Source organism: Polypterus senegalus, chromosome 2 (genome assembly GCF_016835505.1).
Source record: "Polypterus senegalus isolate Bchr_013 chromosome 2, ASM1683550v1, whole genome shotgun sequence".
NCBI lineage: Eukaryota > Metazoa > Chordata > Cladistia > Polypteriformes > Polypteridae > Polypterus > Polypterus senegalus.
In genome coordinates, this window is record NC_053155.1 from 194,941,455 (window position 1) to 194,967,734 (window position 26,280).

General features: G+C 38.4%; 1 protein-coding gene across 11 annotated transcripts in view; it reads right to left on the minus strand.

The window, feature by feature from the left end:
• Positions 1-26,280, minus strand: part of caska (calcium/calmodulin-dependent serine protein kinase a) — a 509,789-nt gene that overhangs the window by 307,438 nt on the left and 176,071 nt on the right. For all 11 annotated transcript variants that reach the window (XM_039745129.1, XM_039745125.1, XM_039745124.1 and 8 more), the window contains exon 5: positions 5,522-5,594. In XM_039745129.1, the coding sequence (XP_039601063.1) occupies positions 5,522-5,594 (73 nt within the window). The remainder of the gene's footprint in view (positions 1-5,521; positions 5,595-26,280) is intronic.

Sequence of the window (26,280 nt, forward strand, 5' to 3'; positions counted from 1 at the left end):
ACGTATTTAGATGATTGTAAACAGGTTTTCTATACTCTAACGGCGAAAATATTCGATTAATAAATAAAGAATCCTACTTCGCGAAAATTCATTTATCACGGTAGAGTCTGGAACGGATTAACCGTGATAAACGAGGGTTCACTGTATACTTAAACATAACTGATGTAAGAAAAAATAACTGCCATTTATTGATGTTAAAAAGAATGTTAAAATAAACAAGATCATAATGGCAAATGTTAAAAGACTGAAAGACACTCTGCTTTGGTTTGTACTTCATGTATTATAAATATACTTCTGGAAAGTCAATTTTATTAAGATAGACAATAGTAATTTGCAGTTAAACTCCTGACATATGTTTAGATGTTAATTTTAAAATAAAACTGGAATTTATTTTTTGTTGTGCATTTTTTCTTTTTTACTTGCATGATAAGGTGTCAAGATTTCTTTTTCCTTTTTAAAATATTTTCTTTTCTCTACATTTTTTAAAACAGTACCATAAATGTTAAACAAGATCTATATCAGATTCATATTATGTATGGATAAGCATGACATTTTCTTGATGAGCCTTCCAATTCCTTTATCTTTCCTTCAAAGATGACGGGTTGATCTGGTCCCAATGGAACAAAAAATTACAAAAGCATAGCACTATCCCTCTTCATTCTTAATTACAGTGGAATGATTCTTTTAATGCTGGCCAAGTTAAGACTGTCCAGAGAGCTATACTCCAGAATTCTTGAGGATAACAAGTGCATTTTAACATATCTAAGCACTCATATTCTCATTAATGAGTAGTGGTTTCAGTGTTGCTCCTCTGCCACATATAAAATATCTGGCTACTGACTTTTTGGAATTTTGAACAATGACCTTAGTCAAAACAAAAAAGACCAGAAGGTTTATAAATGTTGTTTTAGGGTTTCTTTGTAAACTTCTGTAAATTTTACACCTTGCTCCTGGAAAGATCTAGAGGGATACACACCAAATCCCCACTTTATCACTTGGAACACTGCCTATTGTCCCAAATGTTCTTCATTTGAATGTAAATGATTTACTTTTTAAACTCTTACCATAGTGCTAATTCTACTGTTAAATGTAATGGCCAAGTCAGTCACCTGATCTTAACCCAATTGAGCATGCATTTCACTTGATGAAGACTAAACTTTGGACAGAAAGGCCCAGAAACAAACAGCAACTGAAAGCCGCTGCAGTAAAGGCCTGGCAGAGCATTAAAAAGGAGGAAAACCAGCATCTGGTGATGTCCATGAGTTCAAGATTTCAGGCTGTCATTGCCAGCAAAGGGTTTTCAACCAAGTATTAGAAATGAACATTTTATTTCCAGTTATTTAATTTGTCCAATTACTTTTGAGCCCCTGAAATAAAGGGATTGTGTTAAAAAATACTTTAGTTGCCTCACATTTTTATGCAATCTTTTTGTTCAACCCACTGAATTAAAGCTGAAAGTCTGCACTTCAACTGCATCTCAGTTGTTTCATTTAAAATTCATTATGGTAATGTACAGAACCAAAATTAGAAAAAAGTTTGCTCTGTCCAAATATTCATGGACCTAACTATATATTTTGAGAGTATTAATCAGACTCATAAATGGATGGATGAATTATTTGCAAAACTTGAAGAATTATATAAAGCATATTCTTGACATGAATGTGCACTCTAGTTTTATTGTCTGTGGAAGATGATCCAATGATGAGGAACTATACACTTGCAAGTAATAGCATGGGTGGTAGTCCTCATATTGAAGACTGCTGGCTTGTTTAGAGAAAAACACAACTTTACATCTGTAATGTAAGCAAAAATCAAATGATAGGCTATTTTTGCCTAACACTAGAATGACCAGAGCCTACGAGAAAACTTGTACATCCTGCCCACCTTAAATCCGTCTGCCCCTCTCCGTCAGCATCTTTTGTCCTGTAAATGTGCCGGTTAAGACAAGCAGCAAGCAGCCTGCTATTCCATCCCCCACCGTAGCAGAACATTCACTAAGTTCTCCCAGCTCATGCCTTGTTTGATTATCTGGAAGTGAACTGCTGGAGTTTTAGAGTGGAAATAATAGATTGTTATTTGGAGCACATGCATTTCATGTGTGTTCCGTTTCTACAGTAATCTGTTTTAACATTGTTACAAAATGTAGGCATAAACTAAAGAATGTGTGAAGCCTGAAGTGCAAAGATCAAATAAACAATTTCACAAAAGGTTCAAGGACGATACAACAGTTTCCGTGGCATAGCGGTAAGATTTGCTGACTTGTAATCAAGGGGCCACCGAATAGATCCCCACTGCCTCTTATATTCACCGTTTTCAGTAGTGAGCTGCTCTTATTGTTAATATTATACATTTGGGTGCGTCTGTAACAGACCATGTACATTTATAGTACTGTACTTGTAAAAGTTACCTTATTTTTCACTTTTATTCTCTCACTCACGATCACAATACATACTACCACCCTAGGGATCTGATGCTGTTAGTTTTTATTTGATACTGGGAATAACTGTAGATGTGAGTAGTGTTTTGAGGCAATGGAACTGAACATTCTCTGATCTGGAGGGATAAAAGCTGACACACAAACGCTGGTGAATCTGCCTTCTTCGTATCTCACCATCACTTTATTTTTTTTATTCAGTTTTATTGAGTGTTCCTGCTCACGCAGAATTAGTATGCACCTTATGGTCTATGATGTCAAAAAAAAAATATTTTGAAGAAATCATTTTATGACCTGAATAGTATCAATCAGAAAACATCGGCGGGGGTGTTAGAGTCTGATTGTGATTGAGAGAATAAAACTGAAAAAAGCTAACTTTTACAAGTACAGTACAATAAATTTATACCCAATCTCCCATATATTTGTCTGCAAGGGCTGTCTTTCCTACATTTACGACGTGTGTACCTGTTGCAATGCACACACTTTTCTCTATGCTGTGGTTTCTGTTACAGTTAAAGGACACTCGACACTGACTCAGTTTACTTTCCTGGGGAAGCGGCTGTCTTGGAACAGAAGTTTGTCGATGTTGTATCCTCCTTTTCTTTTTCCATCGCCCTTTCTAGTAAGATGCAATGACGAAATTCCTCTGCAATATGAGCCATGAACACTTCTTTTCACAGTGGCCCCCGTGCATGCCTTGCACAGTACATAGGCGTTGATCTTGCTGCACTGAACAAGCTCATGTTTTCTGGTGCACAATGTCGACACAGCACGGAGAAAAAAAAAAGAAACAAACAAATATATGGGACATTGGGTATAAATTTATGGTACTTGTAAAAGTTAGCTTTGTTCAGTTTTATTCTCTCAATCACGATCACGTTCCACCCCACCCCCGCCTCTCCTGATCTGACTCTAAGTAGCAGCACCAGCGTAAATTCACACCTGATCTGATGCTGTTCGTTTTCAAATAATATTGCATTAGTGCCATGATGTTTTCTGATTGGTACTATTCAGGTCATAAAATGATTTCTTCAAAATATCATATATACCAACGTCTGTGTTTTTATTTATTTTATTGACATCATAGACCATAAGGTACATACTAATTCTGTGTGAGCAGGAACACTCAATAAAACTGAATAAAAAAAATAAAGTGACGGTGAGATACGAAGAAGGCAGATTCACCAGCGTTTGTGTGTCAGCTTTAATCCCTCCAGATCAGAGAATGTTCAGTTCCATAGCCTCAAAACACTACTCACATCTACAGTTATTCCCAGTTTCAAAAAAAAAACTAACAGCATCAGATCCCTAGGGCAGTAGTATGTATCGTGATCGTGAGTAAGAGAATAAAAGTGGAAAAAAAAGGTAACTTTTACAAGTACAGTACTATAAATGTACACGGTCTGTTACAAAGGCAAATCAAATGTATGTGTGTACTGTATAATATTAACAATAACAGCAGCTCACTACTGAAAACAGCATATACAGGAGGCAGTGGGGATCGAACCGGTGGCCCCTTGATTACAAATCAGCAAATCTTACCGCTACGCCAGGGAAGCTGTTGTATCGTCCGTGAAACTTTTGTGAAAGTGTTTATTTGATCTTTGCACTTCAGGCGTCACACATTCTATAGTTTGTGCCTACATTTTGTAACATTTATTACTAAAATATGAAAAAGTTTCTGTTTTAACAATGTGTTTACACAGATTACTTTAGAAATGGAACACATATGAAATGCATGTGTTATAAATAACGATCTATTGTTTCCACACTAAAACTCCAGCAGTTCACTCCCAGATAATCAAACAAGGCATGAGCTGGGGGAACTTAGTGAATGTTCTGCGACAGTGTGGGATGGAATAGCAGGCTGCTGCTTGCTGCTTGTCTGAATCGGCACATTTACAGGACAAAAGATGCTGACAGAGAGGTGCGAACAGATTTAAGGTGGGCCGGATTTACAAGTTTTCTCGTAGGCGCTGGTAATTCTAGTGTTAAATCTTCAAGGTTACAGCATTCATAAAGAAGAATGATATAATACATATAATAATGTATTCATTGTTTGAGAAAAGGGGAAGAAAGATGCATAAACTTCTGGCCTCAAGAGTGACTGAAGGGCTTGATAGTGCCCATGAACTGAGAATGTCCCCTCTACTGATGAATACTTTTTGCTTCTTTCCATTTCCTTGTATCTTTTGCTCACTGTGCAGCAAACGTTCTCATAAAGTGGATATTCTATTTTTTTGGAACAATTAGCTCCTTAAGTTTATTAAGTTACAACATGTTCCCTGACTTTAACTGAGTAATGGAAAAACCTTCCAAGTGGTTGTTGAGAAGAAAATGAGAGGGACCTGTCATCCCTTTGCAAGCAGATTAAATGAACTGTCCTCTTTGTTTACTACAGTATAACAGACTCACTGCTTTGGCTCAGACTGTTAGCACCAGAAGTACTGTGATTAGATGAACTCCAATCAAATCAGCCACATAACTTATAAACACTGTTTCTAACTGCAGTCTTTCTTAGTAACAGAATAACATAACAGTATATCATGTTATATACTTTACTCATCATTGATTAAAGTCTATCCATTTTTGTCATTTTACTTGTTTGTAACTACTGTTTAAACAACTATGACACACATCTCCTAAATATAACCTTTTGAAAAACTATCATTTCTTTTTTGTCACTAAAGGCTTTTCACTATTAATGATTTCATACAGCTTTGTTTTGATCTTATCTAGTGAAAAGTGTTAGCAAAATGAATAATATTAAGGTGAAGGGAAATATGAGGTTTTGTTTGCTTTCAGATAATAATATATAATGACTATTCTTTTTTGTGATACTGCTCACTTTATTTTTGCCTTCCATTACAATTGATTTAAGAAAATTGCCTGTGAATAAGGTACAATTCCAGTTTATGAACTCAAGAAATTATTTTGACTGTGTATTTTAAATTATTCTAAACTATGAAGCAATTCAAACAACTTGGCAGATTACACAGTTAGTTTCCTTACGCAAACTAAAATTTTTACATCATTTAATTGTAACAAGTCACAAACAATTTCAAATAACAGAGAAAAGTGTCCTACCTTCACATCTCTATGAATGACATTGTTGTCATGGCAATAGCGTAATGCCTCCAGTATCTGCCGCATGTAGTGACTGAAAAGAAATTAAGGAAAAATGCTGAAAACAGATTTACTATGTCTTACTAAGGTTGTGTGAATGTAAAATTAACACTACCATTGCTTTAGCAGGCACTTTACAGTTGAAGAATGTACAGTATGTTTTTGGTAAGTAATTTAGGCAAGGTATTTCCATCCATACTTTGACAGACCATTGGCTTTTTTTTTTAAACATATTCTTCTCGGTTCCTGCTTGTCCTTGTATATACAAAAAAAAAAAAAAGCTAAAAATGTGCACTACTGCAAGACAATGTTTGTCACAGATTAAAGCATACCGCTACAAACTAATGCCATATTCATGGTTGGATCCACGCACTTGATATTTAGGCCCCTGCAAATCTGAAATGTATTATGTGGTTTAAAAATGTGAGATATTTATAAAAGACTGTTTTTAACTTTCATTTTGTTTTTTTTTTAAAAAAAAACATACGTATAATTAAAGTGGCCTCTGACTTATAAATGATATACACACACATTTTCAAACCTATTTAGAGTTTCAGAGTTTTAATAAGCCATTAACTGAACTGGCTTTGTGTGTCCATGATACTTATGTGCAATAAGGGCCAGATGGAAATTGCCAGTTAACACTAGAATTAACAAAGCCTACGAAACTTGTAAATCCATCCCACCTTAAATCCCTTCGCACCTCACCGTCAGCGTCTTTTGTCCTGTAAATATGTTGATAAGCAGCAAGCAGCCTGCTATCACATTCCCCCACCACCACACAGTTTTCTCAGCTCAAGTCTGTTTACCTGCATGTCAGCTGCTTAGAGTTGTATAGAGTGAGACATCAAGCAAAATGATACCTTTTCTAAATACTATATCATTATTTGGAACACAAGCATTTCATGTGTGTTCCGTGTCTACAACAATCTATGTAAACACATTGTTAAAACAGAAATGTTTTTCATGTTAGTAATGATTGATAAAATGTAGACATGAAGTGTATAATGTGTGAAGCCTGAAGTCCAAATATCAAAGAAACACTTTCACAAAAGGTATAAATAGAACAAGTGCGCTTCTTTTCAAGAATACAACTGCAGAAAAAGAACCCGCGTTAGGGTGCCACATTGAGACCCCTTTGATATGACCCCTTCGGTGGAGCAACGGTATCAACTGTTGACTGGTAATCAAAACTTCATGGGTTCAACCCCGGACAAGTCCGTTTTGAGAAGTGAGCTGCTCTTATTTTTACTATTTTAGAATAAAAACATACATCTGATTTGGGTCTAAAACAGTTGTTGTAAATTTATGATACTTGTAAAGGTTAGCTTTGTTTTTTTTATTCAGTTTTATTCTCTCAGTCGGGTTCACGCTTCCCCAAAATCTGACACTGCTGTTTTCACATAAAGACGTCCTATAACAGAGGTGAACTCAGATGATGATGGGGTTTCTACATTAGAGAAAGAATGCATGCCGCACTTTTGCCGTTGCTCTACTTTGTATATATATAGCTGAATAAGAAAAACAAAGCTAACCTCCCTGGCCATCGGACCTTACTCTTTTTCTATGTTAACTAATGTCTTATTTTAATTTCTTATTTTGTCTTCTATTTTTCTTCATTATGTAAAGCACTTTGAGCCACTTTGTATGAAAATGTGCTATATGAATAAATGTTGTTGTTACAAGTATCAAAAATTTACACAGGCTTTTACACACTCAAATCAAATGCATGTTTTTATTGTAAAATAGTAAGAATAAGAGCAGCTCACTTCTCAAAATGGACTAGTCTGGGGTTGAACCCATGACGTTTTGATTACCAGTCAACAGTTGATACAGTTGTGACACCGAAAAGGTCGTATCAAAGGAGTGCCAGTGTCGCACCCTAACGTGGGTTCTTTTTCTGCAATTATATTCTTGAATAAAAGTGCACTTGTTCTGTTATACTTGTACCTTTTGTGAAAGTGTTTCTTTGATATTTGGACTTCAGGCTTCACACATAAACTTCATGTCTACATTTTGTCAATTATTACTAAAACATGAAAAACATTTCTGTTTTAACGATGTTTTTATATACTGTAGATTGTTGCAGACACGGAAAACACATGAAATGCATGTGCTCCAAATAACGATATAGTATTTATAAAAGGTATCATTTTGCTTGACTTCTCACTCTATACAGCTCTAAGCAACTGACACACAGGTAAACAGACTGAAGCTGAGAAAACCGTGTGGCGGTGGGGGATGTGATAGCAGGCTGCTTGCTGCTTATCGACACATTTACAGGAAAAAAGACGCTGACGGAGAGGTGTGAAGTTATTTAAGGTGGGACGGATTTATGAGTTTTTTCATAGGCTTTGGTAATTCTAATGTTAACCCAATGTATGAGGAAGCACATACAGAAGTGGGAAGAAAATGCCAATACCACATAGAAGTCAACAAGATTCAAAATTAAAATCCTTAAAGATGGATCCATGTGGCAGCAGCACTAATGAACGGAAAAAGCCATGAGATACAGTATATGCATTTCGCAATTCACATTATGGCATTTCTTTCTCTCCATACAAAAAAAATCAAAGTATGCTACATATGTCTACAATTTAAGAAATGTAACTGATATGAGAACAAATTTAACAGCATACAGTGCCTTCAGAAAGTACTCAGATCCCTTCACCTTTTCCTATTTATTATGCTGCAGCCTTATGCTAACATTGTTAAAATGTATTTTCCCCCTCATCGGACAACACTCAATACCCCAGAATGACAATGTGAAAGCACAATTTTAGGAATTTCTGCAAATTTATTAAAAATAAAAAAATTAAATAATCACATCAACACAAGTAATCAGACCCTTTGCTACAACATCTGAATGAAAATGAATTCAAAAGACATTCATTAACAGCTAAAACAGGTCACTAATTAAGAGAAAGAATTGAATGAAAACCTGCAGCCACTGGGGCTTTCCAGGACCAGAGTTGGGGACCCCTGCTTTAGTTCTTCAGTGCTGTCACAAAGAATCAGCCCTCCTTGTGTACAAGCGACCAGTCTATCTACATGAGTCCACTGAGCTAGGACACTGACCAAGGCTATGGAAACTCTGCTGCAAACAGGTACATATTTCTTTACTCTCTTGTTCCTTACCTTGTGCTTTCAAATCATTCCTATGTCATAAATGTTGGCAAAATGAAAAAAATCTTTAACCATTTCCACAAGACATGTCTCCCTCTTCCTTCAGTTTGTGGAACTGTCAATATGCAGTCAACAAAGCACACTTCATTATAGCATTTGCTTTCTAAAGTGGACTCCAAGTTGTGGCACTGATTGAGACATATCCATCCAAGAAATACGGAAACACCAACAGCCCATTCCTCCGGATTCCACTTCTTTTACACCTATTGGTCCATTATGAGAGAGCGCACTAAACCCCTTTGCCATTGAATTTCTGCTTTGCCAATGACTCAGACGCCACTGGACTATTTCTATCTTCGCTTATAATTCTGTTTGGGTTATTGCAGTTACCAAGACCTGTATTTTGTTTTTTTTTTTTAAAGTAAATTTAACATTGCTTTTCACCTTGATGTTTCATGATGAGAACTTCTTACAAATCTCTAGGCAACTTACACATAAGTTCAGTCTGGAGTCATAAAGACCTGTAGCTATAAAAGGTGACTAAATGAAATAGATTTTCATATGCTTTGATTTTGTGATTGATGCTGAAGGCACAGTTGCCACATTGTGATCCCTCTCAAATGAATCTTGACCATATACACATAGGCATAAAAAATTCTGTTCCTATCGATACATTTATCTGCTATCATAATCCTCATTTTGCGATATCCACAGTTTAATTGGTCTATTCAAAGCCATTCAGAGTAGAAAAAAGAAGGAAAAAAAAACAAAATCCTCAGAGGCCTATCACACAGCAGCTACACATATGATTAAGCAAGTAACAGGACTGTAATGTATTTAGATGTCCTAGGCTGCATGTGCAGTTCACTAAATGGGTAAACAAGTGTCTAACTGGTGCTGAGAGCCATTGAAACCTAGTCATGGGGCTAGGGTTTGCATTTGTTCTTCACTAACAAAGAATTCCCAGTAAGTGTAGGTCATAAACACACACTGATTAAGTCCCTGCCTTTTGTATACAGCGCAATTAACTACTTCCATTTGGATGGTTTAGTGATATCCTCAGGTCATCCCAACCTGTCTCTCTGTGCCAGTGCTAAGTCAGGTTGCCCCAGCTAACCCAAAAAAATAACATGTCCAAAAATTGCATAGTATTATGATTTCTCTTTTAATCAGTGAGACAGGGGACATTTAATGCTTCAAATAAAATCAAAATAATTCTAGGCTCCAATAAATATGTTGACAGACATAAAATTGACTGTTGACGTGCACCTTTCACTGTCCATACCAAACTTTCTTGAGATGACAAACTTGTATGCAAGACAGGTATAAGCTGAAAAGTAGAGAGATGTGGATGTGATCCTCCTGCAAGTTTATGTTGGCCCAATGATTATCGCAGAAATGTACAGCTGTGAAGGTCATGAAGGGTAATATTATTAGTCACTATGTCTTTTGAGACACTGCATGTCCTTTCCCTTGGCCTACTCTTTGATAACACTGAGGAAAGACTACACAGGAGGACAAGCTGACAAGGATAAAAATGTTTGAAATAGAAGGATCAGCAATTGCTCCTGTTCTAAAGCCAAAATCATATGTGAATTTTAAAGCTACATGTTTGAGGTGGGGCTTGAACTTGTTCATGCACAATCAAAAGTCTTAGTTGCAGAGCCGTATCTGCAGGATGCAATGAGGTGTACTTGTTTGTTCACATACTACAGTTCACACAGCTTGTCAACTTGTATTTCTCTCATGTTCACTGACATTATCTTAAGCTTAAAAAAAGTTTGCGAAATAGATTAAAAGGCCCAAAAATGATAAACAATACCATTCCTCGGAATATGAAACAAAGTTATAAAGTGTAAGTAAACAGCCTTATTTAAAAGTATTTATTGAAGGATAATATTTTATTGTCAATTTTCATGTATGTTTTCCATTTTAGTTGATGGTAATTAGGTATTCATGTTATAAAAATTCACCTTATGAATGGGTTTTCAGAAATTAATTAACTTTGTATAATGAGGGAAGCACACACAGCCAATTGTACATCCTCAGTTTGACTGCTGGACAAGGGCTCAGACAGATAAGTTATAGATGTTAGTTTGTTCTATTAACTTTTTTTTTAAAAAGCATGTTTCCACTGTAGTCACATTGATTCTAAAATAAATAGGGTTCACTATCATGTATAACATACACTGCTTTGCCTGTGAATTTTTTTTTTGGTAAACAAAAGGAATTTAAAATTTGTTCATGCATAGCCCACACAACATTTAAAATATTAGAAATTTCACTTTTGGTGTAATACTATTGCTTTATAGTTATTTACAGATGTAATATTTTTTCTGAACAGTAGATGTCTATTATGTGGCAAAGAGTATGGTAAAGGTTTCCATTATATTCTCTGAACTGGGTTTTAATTAAGTAAGAAGATTACTAATATTATTACACAGACAGTTTTAGGCACTTCCCTACACTTTTGTTCTTTTAGCTTCATCTTTGGTCTTATTCTAGATAGTATATCTATTCTGAATAATCACAAGAAGTCTAAGCTACACTACTAGTTTGCTGAATACTTTTTCTGAATTAGAAGAACCCTACAGTATATCATGTAAGACATTAGTAAAATACATAAAAATAGAAATAATTAAGTTCATTCAACTGGAATGAAGCTAATCAACAAAATGCACTATAATATAATATAACATTCCAAAACCTGTTTTAATTCAGGGGACAGAGAAGCCAGAGGTATTGGGCATAAGGCAATAAGGAGAATATGTAAACACAACTCGGACAATGGCCAGGTGTGGGAATCAAACCCACAATACTGCATCCATAAGGATGTAGATAGCACTAACTACTAAGGCAACATAGCCTCCATCAGCCAAGTTATTTAATAGAATATGGCAGCCAATTTTGGATAGCTCTTTCCAAGAAGTCATGGATATTAAGGCTTTTGCTTGAGCTCTGTGTTTTCAGCATAAAAAACAAAAAAACAAAACATTAAGGGATTATCAAAAGTGGGAAAAAGATGCACAGTTCTGTATATAGTATAACTGATATAAAAACATTTTTTTTTTACTTAAACTGAAAATAAAAAGCATAAAATGAAAATAATGAAATCCTCCCACCAGTTTATCTCATGATATTTCTAAAATACATTCAGAGCCATTAGTAGTTTGCCTTCTGTTCTAAAAGGCCCAATTCTGAACTTATTTGATAATTCAGTTCACTAATAGACTTCTGTGTTTTTCATTTTAAAGTACATTACAAATTGTTACAATTCTTCCATCTAGTGACCAAAGCAAGAAATATTTGTGTACAATGAAAATGCTTTGATAAGGATAAGAACTTACCAGCTTAGGAATGGTAATGGTTGTCAAAAATGTTTAAGAAAACGTCAGTATTATGTAGTAATATCAGGTTTGTATAATGAAATTCAACTAATACACCAAATAAAAAGATGTGAAGAGCAATACTGGCAGACAAAGCACAACCTTCAAGTTCTGGGAAATGTAGGCAAATGTTGACATAATTAATGGAGAAAAACAACCAAGCAACCAGGAATAGAATCATTTTGAAGAGAATCATCACCTTTGAAATCCAAGCAGAAAATTTTCTATTGCAAACAAATTCTTAGTGACAAAAGCAGAAATAAAATGACATATTCATTAAAAAAAAAATAATAATAATTTGATTGTGTACCTAAGCTTAGTAACATCACATATATGAAGTGGACATTCTACTTTTAAAAACATTCAGATTAAATCTGCCTGCCTTCTATTGCATGTACCTCGTATATCCTCTGCTCATTTTTCTATTTCCATATACATAAGATGTTGTTTATAACAACAAATAGTAATTTAAATAAACATATATTACTTACAAAAAGTGCATTGCAGATGTAACATACTGTATTTTATTAAGGCTTTTAAATAAATGACTTGCAGAAATCTACTTTTAAATAAATAATCCCAAAAAAATCATCACTGTTTAAGTTTTCGATCTTGAAAAGAATATAATTCTGGTATATCAGAAAGAATTACTAAATTTTATATCTGAATGAATTTTGTTACACATTCTTAACTAAATAACTTTTGGATAGTTGAATTGCAATGGAAATTTTAACTGTCGGTGAAATATTATTCTGTAAAAAGACCAGAACACTAACATAAATAGAGGCAGAGATGACTCTCAAATAAAAATTACATTAAGAACAACAACATAGGGAGTCGGGTTAACACGGCAAACATTAAATACAAAAATATTAAACAAATAAATTGTTAAATGTTATGAACAAGAATAAGAATTATGCATACAGACTCCATCCAAAATAACTGCAGATCCTTGATTTAGGAATGAAATACAAAGAATACCAGTAGGTGTCAGTGTGATAAAACCTTAAAGTGGTGATTTTCAAGAACACAGTGCAAGAAAAAGTGGGCATTGCACATTTTGTTTGGCTTTTCAGTGGCACATCAGGCCTGTTAAGGCAGTGAATTTAAGAAGGATACAGAATTTCAGCTGCACCTCCCTCCTGCATTCATGAGAAAATGGCTGAACTACATTTTGAACCAACACTTTGGTCAGCTATGTACTTCATATGATAACAAAGCTGTAAATCAGAGTTAAGCTTACACCTCTGCAGAGACTCCTTCAGACAATAATGCACCCTCATGGACATTAAGTTTAGGCATGCGACTGTAAACTGAGCCCAGCCTGGATGTGATTGACAAAATATTTCAATAAGCAGGAACTGTACCTGTAACTGGAAAGGACCTTTGTCAAATCGCCAGAGGTTACAATTTCCTTTCAAAACTAGATAGATTTATTTCTTTGCTTTCTTTATGTTAGCAGAAAGCTGAGGATCTGTTCTCTTTTAGGGAATTCAAAAGCTGACAGGCCAATCCCTTTAGGGAGCAGAAAACTGATGATCTGTTCTTTTTGTGAGCTGACAATTCACTCTCTTTGGGGTGAAAAGCCACCTACTGTCTGTGGAGCAAAATGCTCACAAACATTCTTTGGTCTGGAAGTTATCCTCTATAGAGCTGGACACGATGGGCTAGCTTTAATATCTACTGTGCTAAGCTAAGCTCGGTGCCTGTGACTGAACCCATTCTAAAAAGACAGGGAAGCAGCTATTACTTCAAGGGGGGAACTTCAACAACTACACTGTTGCTAGATAGAACAATGCTTTTCCATTTGAGGTTGCAGAGGGCACAGCAAAAAAGTATAACAGAGAAATGAAGAAGGCAACATCATATCATGTCATATCATACCACTCCAGAGGATTACATAGCAAAGAGAACAAGTGCACTCCAAAGCAAGAAGTCCATCACTAGAACTTGGAGTGACAACACGAACAATTCCACACAACATCAGACATCATCTTGATATCATAAAACTGTTTATCTGTGCCAATATAAATTAGAACTCTAAATAGCTTTTAAACAACTGGCATATTCTGTGTTATACATTTGTCTGTCCTGCATCCTATTTCTATAATGCTTGTGTTTATCAATAAATTGAAATATGTTAGGACCTGGAACACCAGATCTAAAACACAAATATAAACTAACAAAAAATGGCAGAATAAAAGGTTAAAAAAAAAAAGTTATTTTAAATCTGACAAAAAATTAAAAAAATACTATAATTTCAGGACATCCACTGTACTATTAGGGTGTCACCATGATAGCCATTTTGGATATAATGAGAAGTCAAGAAAAATTACACCTTTTATTGGCTAACTAAAAAGATTACAATATGTAAGCTTTCGAGGCAACTCAGGTCCCTTCTTCAGGCAGGATGTAATACAAAGACTGAAATTCCCTGTGTTTATATAGACATTAAGACAGGTACAGCATTGGAAAACCTTTAAGTGAGACATCTTAAATGTAAAAAATTAACAGACCTCTCCAGGCTAAGATTCATTTAGCAAGAGAGAAGAACAATGTATTGTCAAGATATTTTGATAAGATACAGTAATTGTCCAACAAAGTCTCTTGAATATTTTGATGACTTTTCCATACAATGTGGATCTGTTGTCAGGTTGTCTGGGTCAGTCCGAGAGATATAAACAATCCTCATAACCATGGTGTAATGTGTTAAATTTTAGCATGAGTTTAACTTTCCATTCTTTTCTCTCTTGCTGTGTTTTGAAGTTGCCCATTAGCATTGTGACTTTAAAGTCTTTCTCACAGTGTCCATGGCTGCTGAATTGAGCACCTACAGGAGCATCCCTATTGCCATACCTGATGTGGGACCTGTGTAAATTCATTCTTTGCTGGAGTGCTTGCTTGTCCCGTTTATCCCACATAGAGGGCAGTGTCAGGACGTTTCATACAGACAATTAGGCAGATCACATCCCTTTCCACAATGTTCTAGCCAGCACTGTGGTATAACGACACGATTTATAGTGTTTAATTTATGTATCTGATTGGATTTGATGAAACATTTGCCACCTGTGTTAGACCCTGAAGAACAAGTTTTAGTGACCAAAACACTTAGTTAGCAATTGGTTAGTGATTACATTCATAATGTTTCTGAACATTTGCTCTTTTTAATATGTGTTTATAAAACAAATAAAAAAACTGCTTATGATCCTGGCCTACTAGATGCTTCCATATGCCTTGCCAAGGCTGTGATGTTTAATATGCACTGCTGAAGGAAAAAAAGAAAGGTTTTAATTTTTAATTACCATGCTTTAGTCAAAAGTAACTTTTTACAGACCAAATTTTAGGTGTGTTTGTATATAATGCTAAAAACACCTATTATAATTGTCATGTCTGTCTGTCTTCTACATGAAACAAAATTTTGTTGAAACGTGGCACTGTGACTCTTTAACACTATTTATAATGAAAGTTAAATTATTGTTGAGATGACCACACAGTACAAAATTGTGACAAAATTAAGAAAACAAAATGAAAAAAAAAAACAAAGTCAAATAATTTCAGAGTTTATCAAGTCAAAAAATCAAAGAACTGACAAATAATTTTAGCAAAGGCAAAGAAATACACAGTCCTATAATAAATCAAAAATGAAGCTCGTCACAGGCCCACATCCATCAAAAAGAATAAAGCAATCAACATAATTAACAAAAAAACACAGCAGGCATAATTAACATAACAAGAAGAACTAGAGAGAAATAATTAACAGAAACTACCATTAAAATTACAGGTAAAATTCACAACAACGAATATCTTTACAATTAAATTTTCATTAAAACAAAGTATTTTTATGGTCCTGACAGATTCCCTATAGTGGAGGAAATAATTATTTGACCCTCACTGATTTTGTAAGTTTGTCCAATGACAAAGAAATGAAAAGTCTCAGAACAGTATCATTTCAATGGTAGGTTTATTTCAACAGTGGCAGATTGCACATCAAAAGGAAAATCAAAAAATAACTTTTTAAATAAAAGATAGAAATTGATTTGCATTTCATTGAGGGAAATAAGTTTTTGAACCCCTACCAACCATTAAGAGTTCTGGCTCCCACAGAGTGGTTAGACACTTCTACCCAATTAGTCACCCTCATTAAGGACACCTGTCTTAACTAGTCACCTGTATAAAAGACACCTGTCCACAGAATTAATCAATCAAGCAGACTCCACACTCTACAACATAGGAAAGACCAAAGAGCTGTCCAAGGATGTCAGAGACAAAATTGTAGACCTGCACAAGGCTGGAATGGGCTACAAAACCATTAGCAAGAAGCTGGGAGAGAAGGTGACAACTGTTGGTGCGATTGTTCAAAATGGAAGGAGCACAAAATGACCATCAATCGACCTCGCTCTGGGGCTCCACGCAAATCTCCCCTGTGGGGTGTCAATGGTTCTGAGAAAGGTGAAAAAGAATCCTAGAACTACACGGGAGGAGTTAGTTAATGACCTCAAATTAGCAGGGACCACAGTCGCCAAGAAACCATTGGAAACACATTACACAAATGGATTAAAATCCTGCAGGGCTCGAAGGTCCCCTGCTCAAGAAGGCACATGTGCAGGCCCGTCTGAAGTTTGCCAATGAACACCTGAATGATTCAGAGAGTGACTGGGAGAAGGTGCTGTGGTCTGATGAGACCAAAATAGAGCTCTTTGGCATTAACTCAACTCGCTGTGTTTGGAGGAAGAAAAATGCTGCCTATGACCTCCAAAACACCGTCCCCACCGTCAAGCATGGGGGTGGAAACATTTTGCTTTGGGGGTGTTTTTCTGCTAAGGCACAGGACAACTTAATCGCATTAACTGGGAAATGGACGGAGCCATGTATCGTGAAATCCTGAGCGACAATCTCCTTCCTCTGCCAGGAAACTGAAAATGGGTCGTGGATGGGTGTTCCAGCACGACAATGACCCAAAACATACAGCAAAGGCAACAAAGGAGTGGCTCAAGAAGAAGCACATTAAGGTCATGGAGTGGCCTAGTCAGTCTCCAGACCTTAATCCAATAGAAAACCTATGGAGGGAGCTCAAGCTCAGAGTAGCACAGAGACAGCCTCGAAACCTTAGGGATTTAGAGATGATCTGCAAAGAGGAGTGGACCAACATTCCTCCTAAAATGTGCTAAACTTGGTCATCAATTACAAGAAACGTTTGACCTCTGTGCTTGCAAACAAGGGTTTTCCACTAAGTATTAAGTCTTTTTTGTTAGAGGGTTTAAAACTTATTTCCCTCAATGAAATGCAAATCAATTTCTATCTTTTATTTAAAGTTATTTTTTCGATTTTCCTTTTGATGTGCAATCTGCCACTGTTGAAATAAACCTACCATTGAAATGATACTGTTCTGAGACTTTTCATTTCTTTGTCATTGGACAAACTTACAAAATCAGTGAGGGGTCAAATAATTATTTCCTCCACTGTATATGACAGAGACTATAGAAATCTTGTTACCACGAAATACATTCAGCAGATACTTTCATTACAACAAAGTGCCCAAAAGACCTTGAAATGCCTGAATGAATCATCCACAGAGGAGTTAGTTCTGTGGTCACAGCTGACTTGTGCACAATGATCCCCAAAAATAAACATTGTAAATTATTTTTTCTTTCTTTAAACTTTCCTTGTACTTTTTTTTTGCTGTGTTTGTTTTCTGTGGTTTTTATTGATACCTTTAGCTTATTGCTCGTCAACATTTGAAAAACATCCACCGGAATTTAACTCATTGTCATCCTCCAATAGAAATGGCAGAAATGAAAAAACAACAACAGTTCACATTAGGTAAAAAAAACTTCAAATTTTTGCGGCTCTCAATTCCGGCAAAAAGAAAAAAAAAAATGGTGCCAGTGAATTTGGAATTTCACCATCAACACTGTCAACTTTATTGAAAGACCGAGAAAAAAAAAAAAAAAAAAGAAGAATCTCGGGTTGCAAATGTATATGAACTGCTGCATTTGAAGACGTCAAAAAAGACGTTTTTATGTGGTTAAGTGATGCTCATTCAAGAAAATGTGAGGTTTCTAAACTCTCTTGGGACCTCCCCCAACTGGACAACAAGCCAAAGAGTGTCCCGAAGTAGAGAGCAGAGACGAAGTACTGCTTTTAAATTTTTTTAAGAAGAAAACTTTTTTAAACTGAGGGAAAATATAATAATAACTATTTTTTTAAGGATCTCTTTGTATACCACGTAGTCAGTTCACCACTCCAGTTGTAACATACATATATATATATATATGTATACATATACATACATATATATAAATATATATATATACATACATATATATACATACATACATACATATAAAAATATATAAACATACATATATATATATATATATATATATATATATATATATATATACATACATACATACATACATATATATATATATATATATATATATATATATATATATATATATATATACATACATACATATTAATTACATACATATAATTACATACATATTGGATTATTTCCGGCGCCGCATCCAATATAATATTTACCTGACGAGGTAAGAAGACGATATCGGGGCAGCCGAGCCGGCGCAAAGATAAAAGATAAGATTAAATCAAGACAACTTGAGAGAAAATGGCGTTATAAACCGTCGGTGCCTTCTGTGATCCTGGGAAATGTAAACTCACTACCAAATAAGATCGACGAACTGGCTGTGCTGGTGAAAATGTCAGAACCTACAGAGAATGCAGCTTGCTGTGTTTTAGTGAAACGTGGCTAACGTCTATCATCCCAGATGCTAGCGTGGAGCTACCGGGTTTAGCACAGTTAGAGCGGACAGAGGCGCAAGTACCTGTGGAAAGAAGAAAGGAGGAGGACTCGCTCTCTATGTCAATACAAAGTGGTGCAACTCAGGACATGTAAACGTTAAAATCTCCACTTGCTGCAGGGACATCGAACTGTTGGCCGTAAGTCTGCGTCCCTATTACTTGCCCAGAGAGTTTGGACACGTGATTGCTGTTATTGTTTACATCCCCCCTCAAGCGAACGCGGAGATGGCGAGTGACATCATCCATTCCGCAGTTGCTAAGTTACAAGCGCAGCACCCTGAGGCACTTGTGCTAATCGCTGGAGACTTTAACCATGTAACGCTGGACAAAACATTACCTGCCTTCTCCCAGTATGTGGATTGTAACACTCGGGGAAACAGGACTATTGACCTACTATATGCAAGCGTTAAAGGCGCATACAGCGCCACCCGCTGCCTGCGCTTGGGAAAGCAGATCATAACCTGGTTCTGCTTCAGCCTCAATACAAACCAAGAGTGAGGGCGCTACCTACAACTACACGCTCATTCAGGAAGTGGTCCCCTGAGGCAGAGCAGGCTCTGAGAGACTGCTTTGGAACTACAGACTGGGATATATTGCTTGGGTCACATAGTGAGAACATTGAAGAGGCTGTTGAATGCACAACTGATTACATCAACTTCTGTATGGACATTGTAGTTCCAGTAAGAACAGTATGCTGCTATGCTAACAACAAGCCATGGATTACAAGTGACATCAAGGGCCTTTTGAACCAGAAGAAAAGGGCTTTTAAAGGTGGTGATCAGCATGAGCTCAAGCGTGCAGAAGGAACTCCGAGTCCAGCTCAGGGTGAAAGAGCAGTACAGGAGAAAGCTGGAGCAGAAGTTGCAGAACAACAGCATGAAGGAAGTGTGGGATGGGATGAAGATTATCACTGGCTGCAGCTCGAGCGGTGCCGCCATCGAGACAGGCGTGGAGAGAGCAAACCAAATGAACAACTTCTTTAATAGGTTTGATCACAGTAACCCACTCACCTCGAGTACTGCATCCTCCAACCATCCTTCTGCTGATACCAGCATAGGTGAGACATCCCCACCCACAATTACAGCAGCCCAGGTGAGCAGAGAGCTGAAAAGACTTTGTGCCAGCAAAGCAGCGGGTCCAGATGGTGTATCGCCACGATTGCTGAAGGCCTGTGCGTTGGAACTGGGGAGTCCTCTACAGCGCATCTTCAACCTGAGCCTGGAACAGGGGAGAGTCCCAAGGCTTTGGAAAACATCTTGTATCACTCCTGTCCCAAAGGTATCACGTCCTAGTGAGCTGAATGACTTCCGGCCTGTTGCTCTGACGTCACATCTGATGAAGACCATGGAGCGGCTGCTGCTTCACCACCTGAGGCCACAGGTCCGCCACGCTCTCGACCCTCTGCAGTTCGCATACCAGGAGAAGGTGGGAGCGGAGGATGCCATCATCTATATGCTTCATCGATCCCTCTCCCACCTGGACAGAGGCAGTGGTGCTGTAAGAATTATGTTTTGGACTTCTCTAGCGCCTTCAACACCATCCAACCTCTGCTCCTTAGGGATAAGCTGACTGAGATGGGAGTAGATTCACACCTTGTGGCATGGATTGTGGACTATCTTACAGACAGACCTCAATATGTGCGTCTTGGGAACTGCAGGTCTGACATTGTGTGCAGCAATACAGGGGCGCCGCAGGGGACTGTACTTTCTCCAGTCCTGTTCAATCTATATACATCAGACTTCCAATATGACTCGAGGTCCTGCCACGTGCAAAAGTTCGCTGATGACACTGCTATTGTGGGCTGCATCAGGAGTGGGCAGGAGGAGGAGTACAGAAAGTTCAAAGACTTTGTTAAATGGTGCGACTCAAACCACTTACACCTTAACACCAGCAAGACCAAGGAGCTGGTGGTGGATTTTAGGAGGCCTAGGCCCCTCATGGACCCTGTGATCATCAGAGGTGACTGTGTGCAGAGGGTGCAGACCTTTAAATATCTGGGAGTGCAGCTGGATGACAAATTGGACTGGACTGCCAATACTGATGCTCTATGTAAGAAAGGTCAAAGCAGACTATAATTTCTGAGAAGGTTGGCATTCTTCAACATCTGTAGTAAGATGATACAAGATGATGTAAGATACATACATATATATACATATACACACATATATATATATATATATATATATATATATATATATATACAGAAGTGTGCATTATTAGGCAAGTTGTATTTTTGAGGATTAATTTTAATATGGAACAAACACAGTGCTATCAGTCAATCCAAAATGTTAATAAACCTGAATGTTTCTAGCGGAAATGTGAGTGTGAACATCATCAGGGGAATACATATAATGCGCACAATTATTAGGCAACTATTAGTGTGCAGATTTATTATGCAACTAAAGGAAAAATGAAAATTTTCCCATCTCACTTGTTTATTTTCATCTGTTATAGTGAGAATAATAAACAAACACCTCAAAATTTACAAATAAACATCTGACATTTCAAAAAAATAAATCAATCAATCAATGACCAATATAGCCACCCTTCTTTCCAATAACAGTCATAAGCCTTTCCATTCATGGAGTCTGTCAGTTTCTTGATCTGTTGACGATCAGCTTTTGTGGAGCAGTGACTACAGCCTCCCAGACACTCTTCAGAGAGGTGTATTGTTTTCTCCCCGTAAATCTAGCGTTTAAGAAGTGCCCACAAGTTCTCGATAGGGTTTAGGTCAGATGAGGAAGGGGCCATGTCATTATTCCTTCATCTTTAAGGCCTTTACTGGCTGGCCACGCAGTGAGAGAACTTGATGCAAGTGATGGAGCATTGGCCTGCATAAAAATCATGGTCTTTTCCTGTATCACTGTTTGAAGAAAGTGTCTTCGAAAAACTGGCAGTAGGTTTGGGAGTTGATTTTGAGTTCATCTTCAATGCAAAAAGGTCCAACTAGCTCATCTTTAAAAATACCAGCTCATACCAGTACCCCACCTCCACGTTGGAGTGGAGCTCTGTGCCATTACTGATCCACAGGTCCATCCATCTGGTCCATCAAGAGTCACTATCATCTCATCGGTCCATAAAACCTTTGAAAAAATCTGTCTTCAGATATTTCTTGGCCCAGTTTTGGCGTTTCAACTTATGTTTCTTGTTCAGTGGTGGTTGGGTTTCAGCCCTCCTTACCTTGCCATGTCTTTGAGCACTGAACACCTTGTACTTCTGGGCACTCCAGGTAGGTTGCAGCTCTGGAATATGAAAGTACTGGAGGATAATGGGTTCCTGGTAGCTTCACGTTTGATTCTTCTCAAATCTTTGGCAGCTAATTTGCGTCTTTTGTTCTCAACAGCGTTTCTTGCGACCCTGTTGACTATTTGCAACAAAATGTTTGATGGTTCTGTGATCACACACCAATATCTTAGCAATTCCAAAAGTGCTGCATCCCTCTGAAAGACTTTTTACAATTTTTGACTTTTCAGAGTCAGTTAAATCTCTTTTTGGCCCATTTTGCCCGAGGAAAACTAGCTGCCTAATAATTCTGCACACCTTGATATAGGGTGTTGATCTAATTAGGCCACACCCTCCCTCATTACACAAATACACATCACCTGACGTTAAATCCAATAAGCATTCAAGTTAATACAGCTTGGAGTTGGAATACACGCATTAAAAATGATGATATGGTCAAAATACTCACTTGCCTAATAATTGTGCACACAGTGTATATATATATATATATATATATATATATATATATATATATATATATATATATATATATATATATATATATATATATATATATATATATATATATATATACCGGCACTATATATATATATATACTAGCAAAATACCAGCAGAACGTAGTGATGTTAATGAAGCAATGAAAAGAAAAGGAAACATTTTGAAAATAACGTAACCTGATTGTCAATGTAATTGTTTTGTCACTGTTGTGAGTGATGAGTGTTGTTGTCATATCCATATATATATATATATATATATATATATATATACACACACATACACACACACACATAAACATATATATATATATATATATATCTATACATATATAAACATATATACATACATACATACATATCTACATATATACACACACAGCTATTTCAGTATCAGTGCAATACGCTGTTTGTTAAAACGTTGACTCCGCTCTTACGTGCAATAACAAATCAAATCATTCAGTTGTCTTTGCTCATATGTCATTTTAGAGCTGGACGCCTGGCATCTTTTGGCAACAAGTTCGTTTCTGTTTGGTGTGAGGTTCTGTGTTGTGGAGATTCTCAGGATGGATTGCAGGTGCTCATCAGTGAGGCTCTCAGAGGAAGTGCTACCTCTGTGACCAGGCCCGATTTCCACCTGAGGTGCCCCAGACTGGCAGGTGAGTAACCTGAAAAAACTGGAGGTTCGACCGGGCGGTAACCCACAGCATAAGCCCTGGTCCCTATGGTGCAAAAGTAGGGCAGTGGCTCGACCACAGACATAAAGCCCTCCAAGTCATAGAGCAGGTGGCTGCTCCCTGCTTCTGGACACACTACCCATTAGTTTCACCCAACCCGGTCCTGGGGTAGAGGAATTTACAAATATGGCAGAGCTCATAGAGCTGTTAGAGAAGCTCAGACTGACTCGCAATCTGAGGGAGCAGACCGTCCTCTAGCGAACTCAACAGGGTGTCCCAACTATAGAACCATTGTGAAGCTTGTGCTGGCGTCGGTCTGGCGCTCAAACCACCGGAATGAGGAAGATGCAGGTGGAGGAGGAGGGTTGGTGTACTCGATAAACCCGTTGGCGGTTCCACACCTGAGCATGGTGGTCGTCCGCGGGCCTCGCTTTGATCTGCTCTGTTAGATACCGGCAGCAACACTACCATTGTTCGCGGTTTTATCAGCGACAGTGGTTGGAGTGTCGTTCGGTATAACCTTTGTCACGGAAACCCGCTGGTACAAAACTGCCACGTGTGTCATCGATTCACGGGGATGGGTTGAAATTAACGGCAATCCTACCTGATCCTCTACACCCCGGTGATACTGGGGCGGAACACCTGACATTAAATGCGGTGAGACTGCCACCACTCCGGGAATACTTTGAGCCTTGTTATAGGCGGGCACAAAGCAGGAGTCTCAGGTTGCCTCACGCGTGTAATCAGCCGGCGAGAGAAACCCAGCGGCTTCCTTCGTCGCGTGGTTACCCTCGGGCCGTCAGCGTGCTGGTCGTCATCCACTGAAGAAAACCGGGAGCGGAGCGGGGGAGGCCACGCCCCTTGGTCGGCCAGCCCTCTCTGTGTGCAGTTTCAATTTAAAGCCGGCTTCTTTCAGAGAACAATGGAATGGCGACTCCCTGAAATTTGCAAAAAATGCAGTGGTCCTTGTAAATGGCCAGCGCACTGATCGATCTATACCCACAGGACCCTTACTTTGTATTGAGACAACGACCTTCTTTATGCGTGTAGCATATATGTATATGTGTATATATACATATATATATATATATAAGCGTAATATATATATATGTATATATGTGTATATATGTGTATATATATATATATATATATATATATATATATATATATGTATATGTATGTATATATGTGTATATATATATATATATATATATACACATATATATATACACATATATATATATACTTATATATACACACACACACACACACACACACACACATACATATATATACACACATATATATATATGTATATTGTCACTGCGTCACGCGCCAGGAGGCAGCTAAAGGGTTTGAGTGAAGGCAGTTGAGCATGCGGGTGCGGCAGAGTGCGCGCTACTTTTTTTGCCATGCGGAGCCATCCCGGGGATTTCACTGGCTCCTGACATCACTTCCGGGGAATGAGCCAATGGGTAAGCCACCAGCTCAGTCCTCTGATGTCACCTCGACTCTGAACCAATGGTGGAAGACCACGTGCCAGATCATATGACCTCACTTCTGTCTCCCCCTTCACTGCCCTTTCCTTTGTTTCCTCAGTCTTGTGGACTCCGTTGAATGCACTTCAGTGCTGATTATTTTCAGAAAACTTCCTTTTGCAGCCAGGATACTATATATTATACGGTGTACTTTAACTCTTTATCTGTCCATGTCTCGTTCTTGTAGCGGTGGCGTGTGACAGGATGGAGAAGTCCCAGAAGAAGGGGACAGGACCTGTGCTCACAGGTGGGAGCGTGCAGGCCCGAGGTCTTCAGGCGGGAGGTGCCCGTGGTTGGCCGTGACGGTGCGGGCTCCGCTCCTGGCACTCCTTAACTAGGCCATCTGGAGGCCAGGAGTGTGTCTGGTGGGGCTCCTGAGGTGCAGAGCTGCCCTGGAGGGAGGCAAAGGGACTCAGTATGCTCTCTTGGGGGAAGTGCCTGCCTCCCTCACGAGAGCAAAGCCATTTACCACCTAGGGGTGCCCCAGACTGGCAGGTGAATAAAATAAAAAAAAATGGAGTTTGGACCCTAGTGACCAACAAACAAACCTGGTCCTTATGGGCAATGGTAGGGCATTGGCTTCACGGCCGTTGAAAACACGCCCTACCAAATAATAGAGCAGGTAGCTTGCCTCTGCTCCTGAGCCTTCCCGTGGCTTCACCCAGCCAGTTTTAGAGGCAAGCAGTTTAGAAACATGTCTGAGCTCATAGAGCTTATGGAGCATGAGGCAGCCTCACACTCTGGGGGAGCGAACCCGTCCTCGCATGTCCAAACTCAGCGAGTCGTTCAAGACCTAGCCCCTCCCTGAACAATCCAGACTCGTATTGGCGTCCGCGGTGCAGCGGTAGCGCAAACGCTGGGGGCAAGGAGGAATGCAGGTTGAGGCGAGGAGGTTGAGTGCTCTGGCTAATCCGTTGGCGGTCCACATACTGGCGTGGTGATCGTCAGCGGACCCTGGAGCTCACAGGTTTGTTCGACTCCGGCAGCAACATTTCCATTGTTGCCGCCGCTGTGCAACTGCAACGGTGGCTGCTGTTTAAGACCGGTATAACCTGTGTCCACATCGCTGGTACAGGTCCGCGCTTGTATCATCAATTCTGGAGGGTCGATTCGTAAACTCACCGTAAGCGGTCCTACCTGATCCTCCACCCGGTGATACTAAGGCGGGGACTGGTCTAAATCAAAGCGGTGAGACACATACCACAACCGAGTTAATTTGGGCCTTGTTATGGACGGAGATAACCCGATCTCAAGCTGCCTCACGCCGTGTAATCCGCCCGGCAGAGAGGCGGGCGGTCGCCCTGACTGACGTGGCAACTCCGGACGTCGGCGGGCTAACCGTCATCCAAAAAGCGCCCGGCGGCGGGTGGCTCCGCCATTGAGGTCGGCGCTGACCCTCTCCGTGTTGCGGTTCCAATTTCGCTTGAC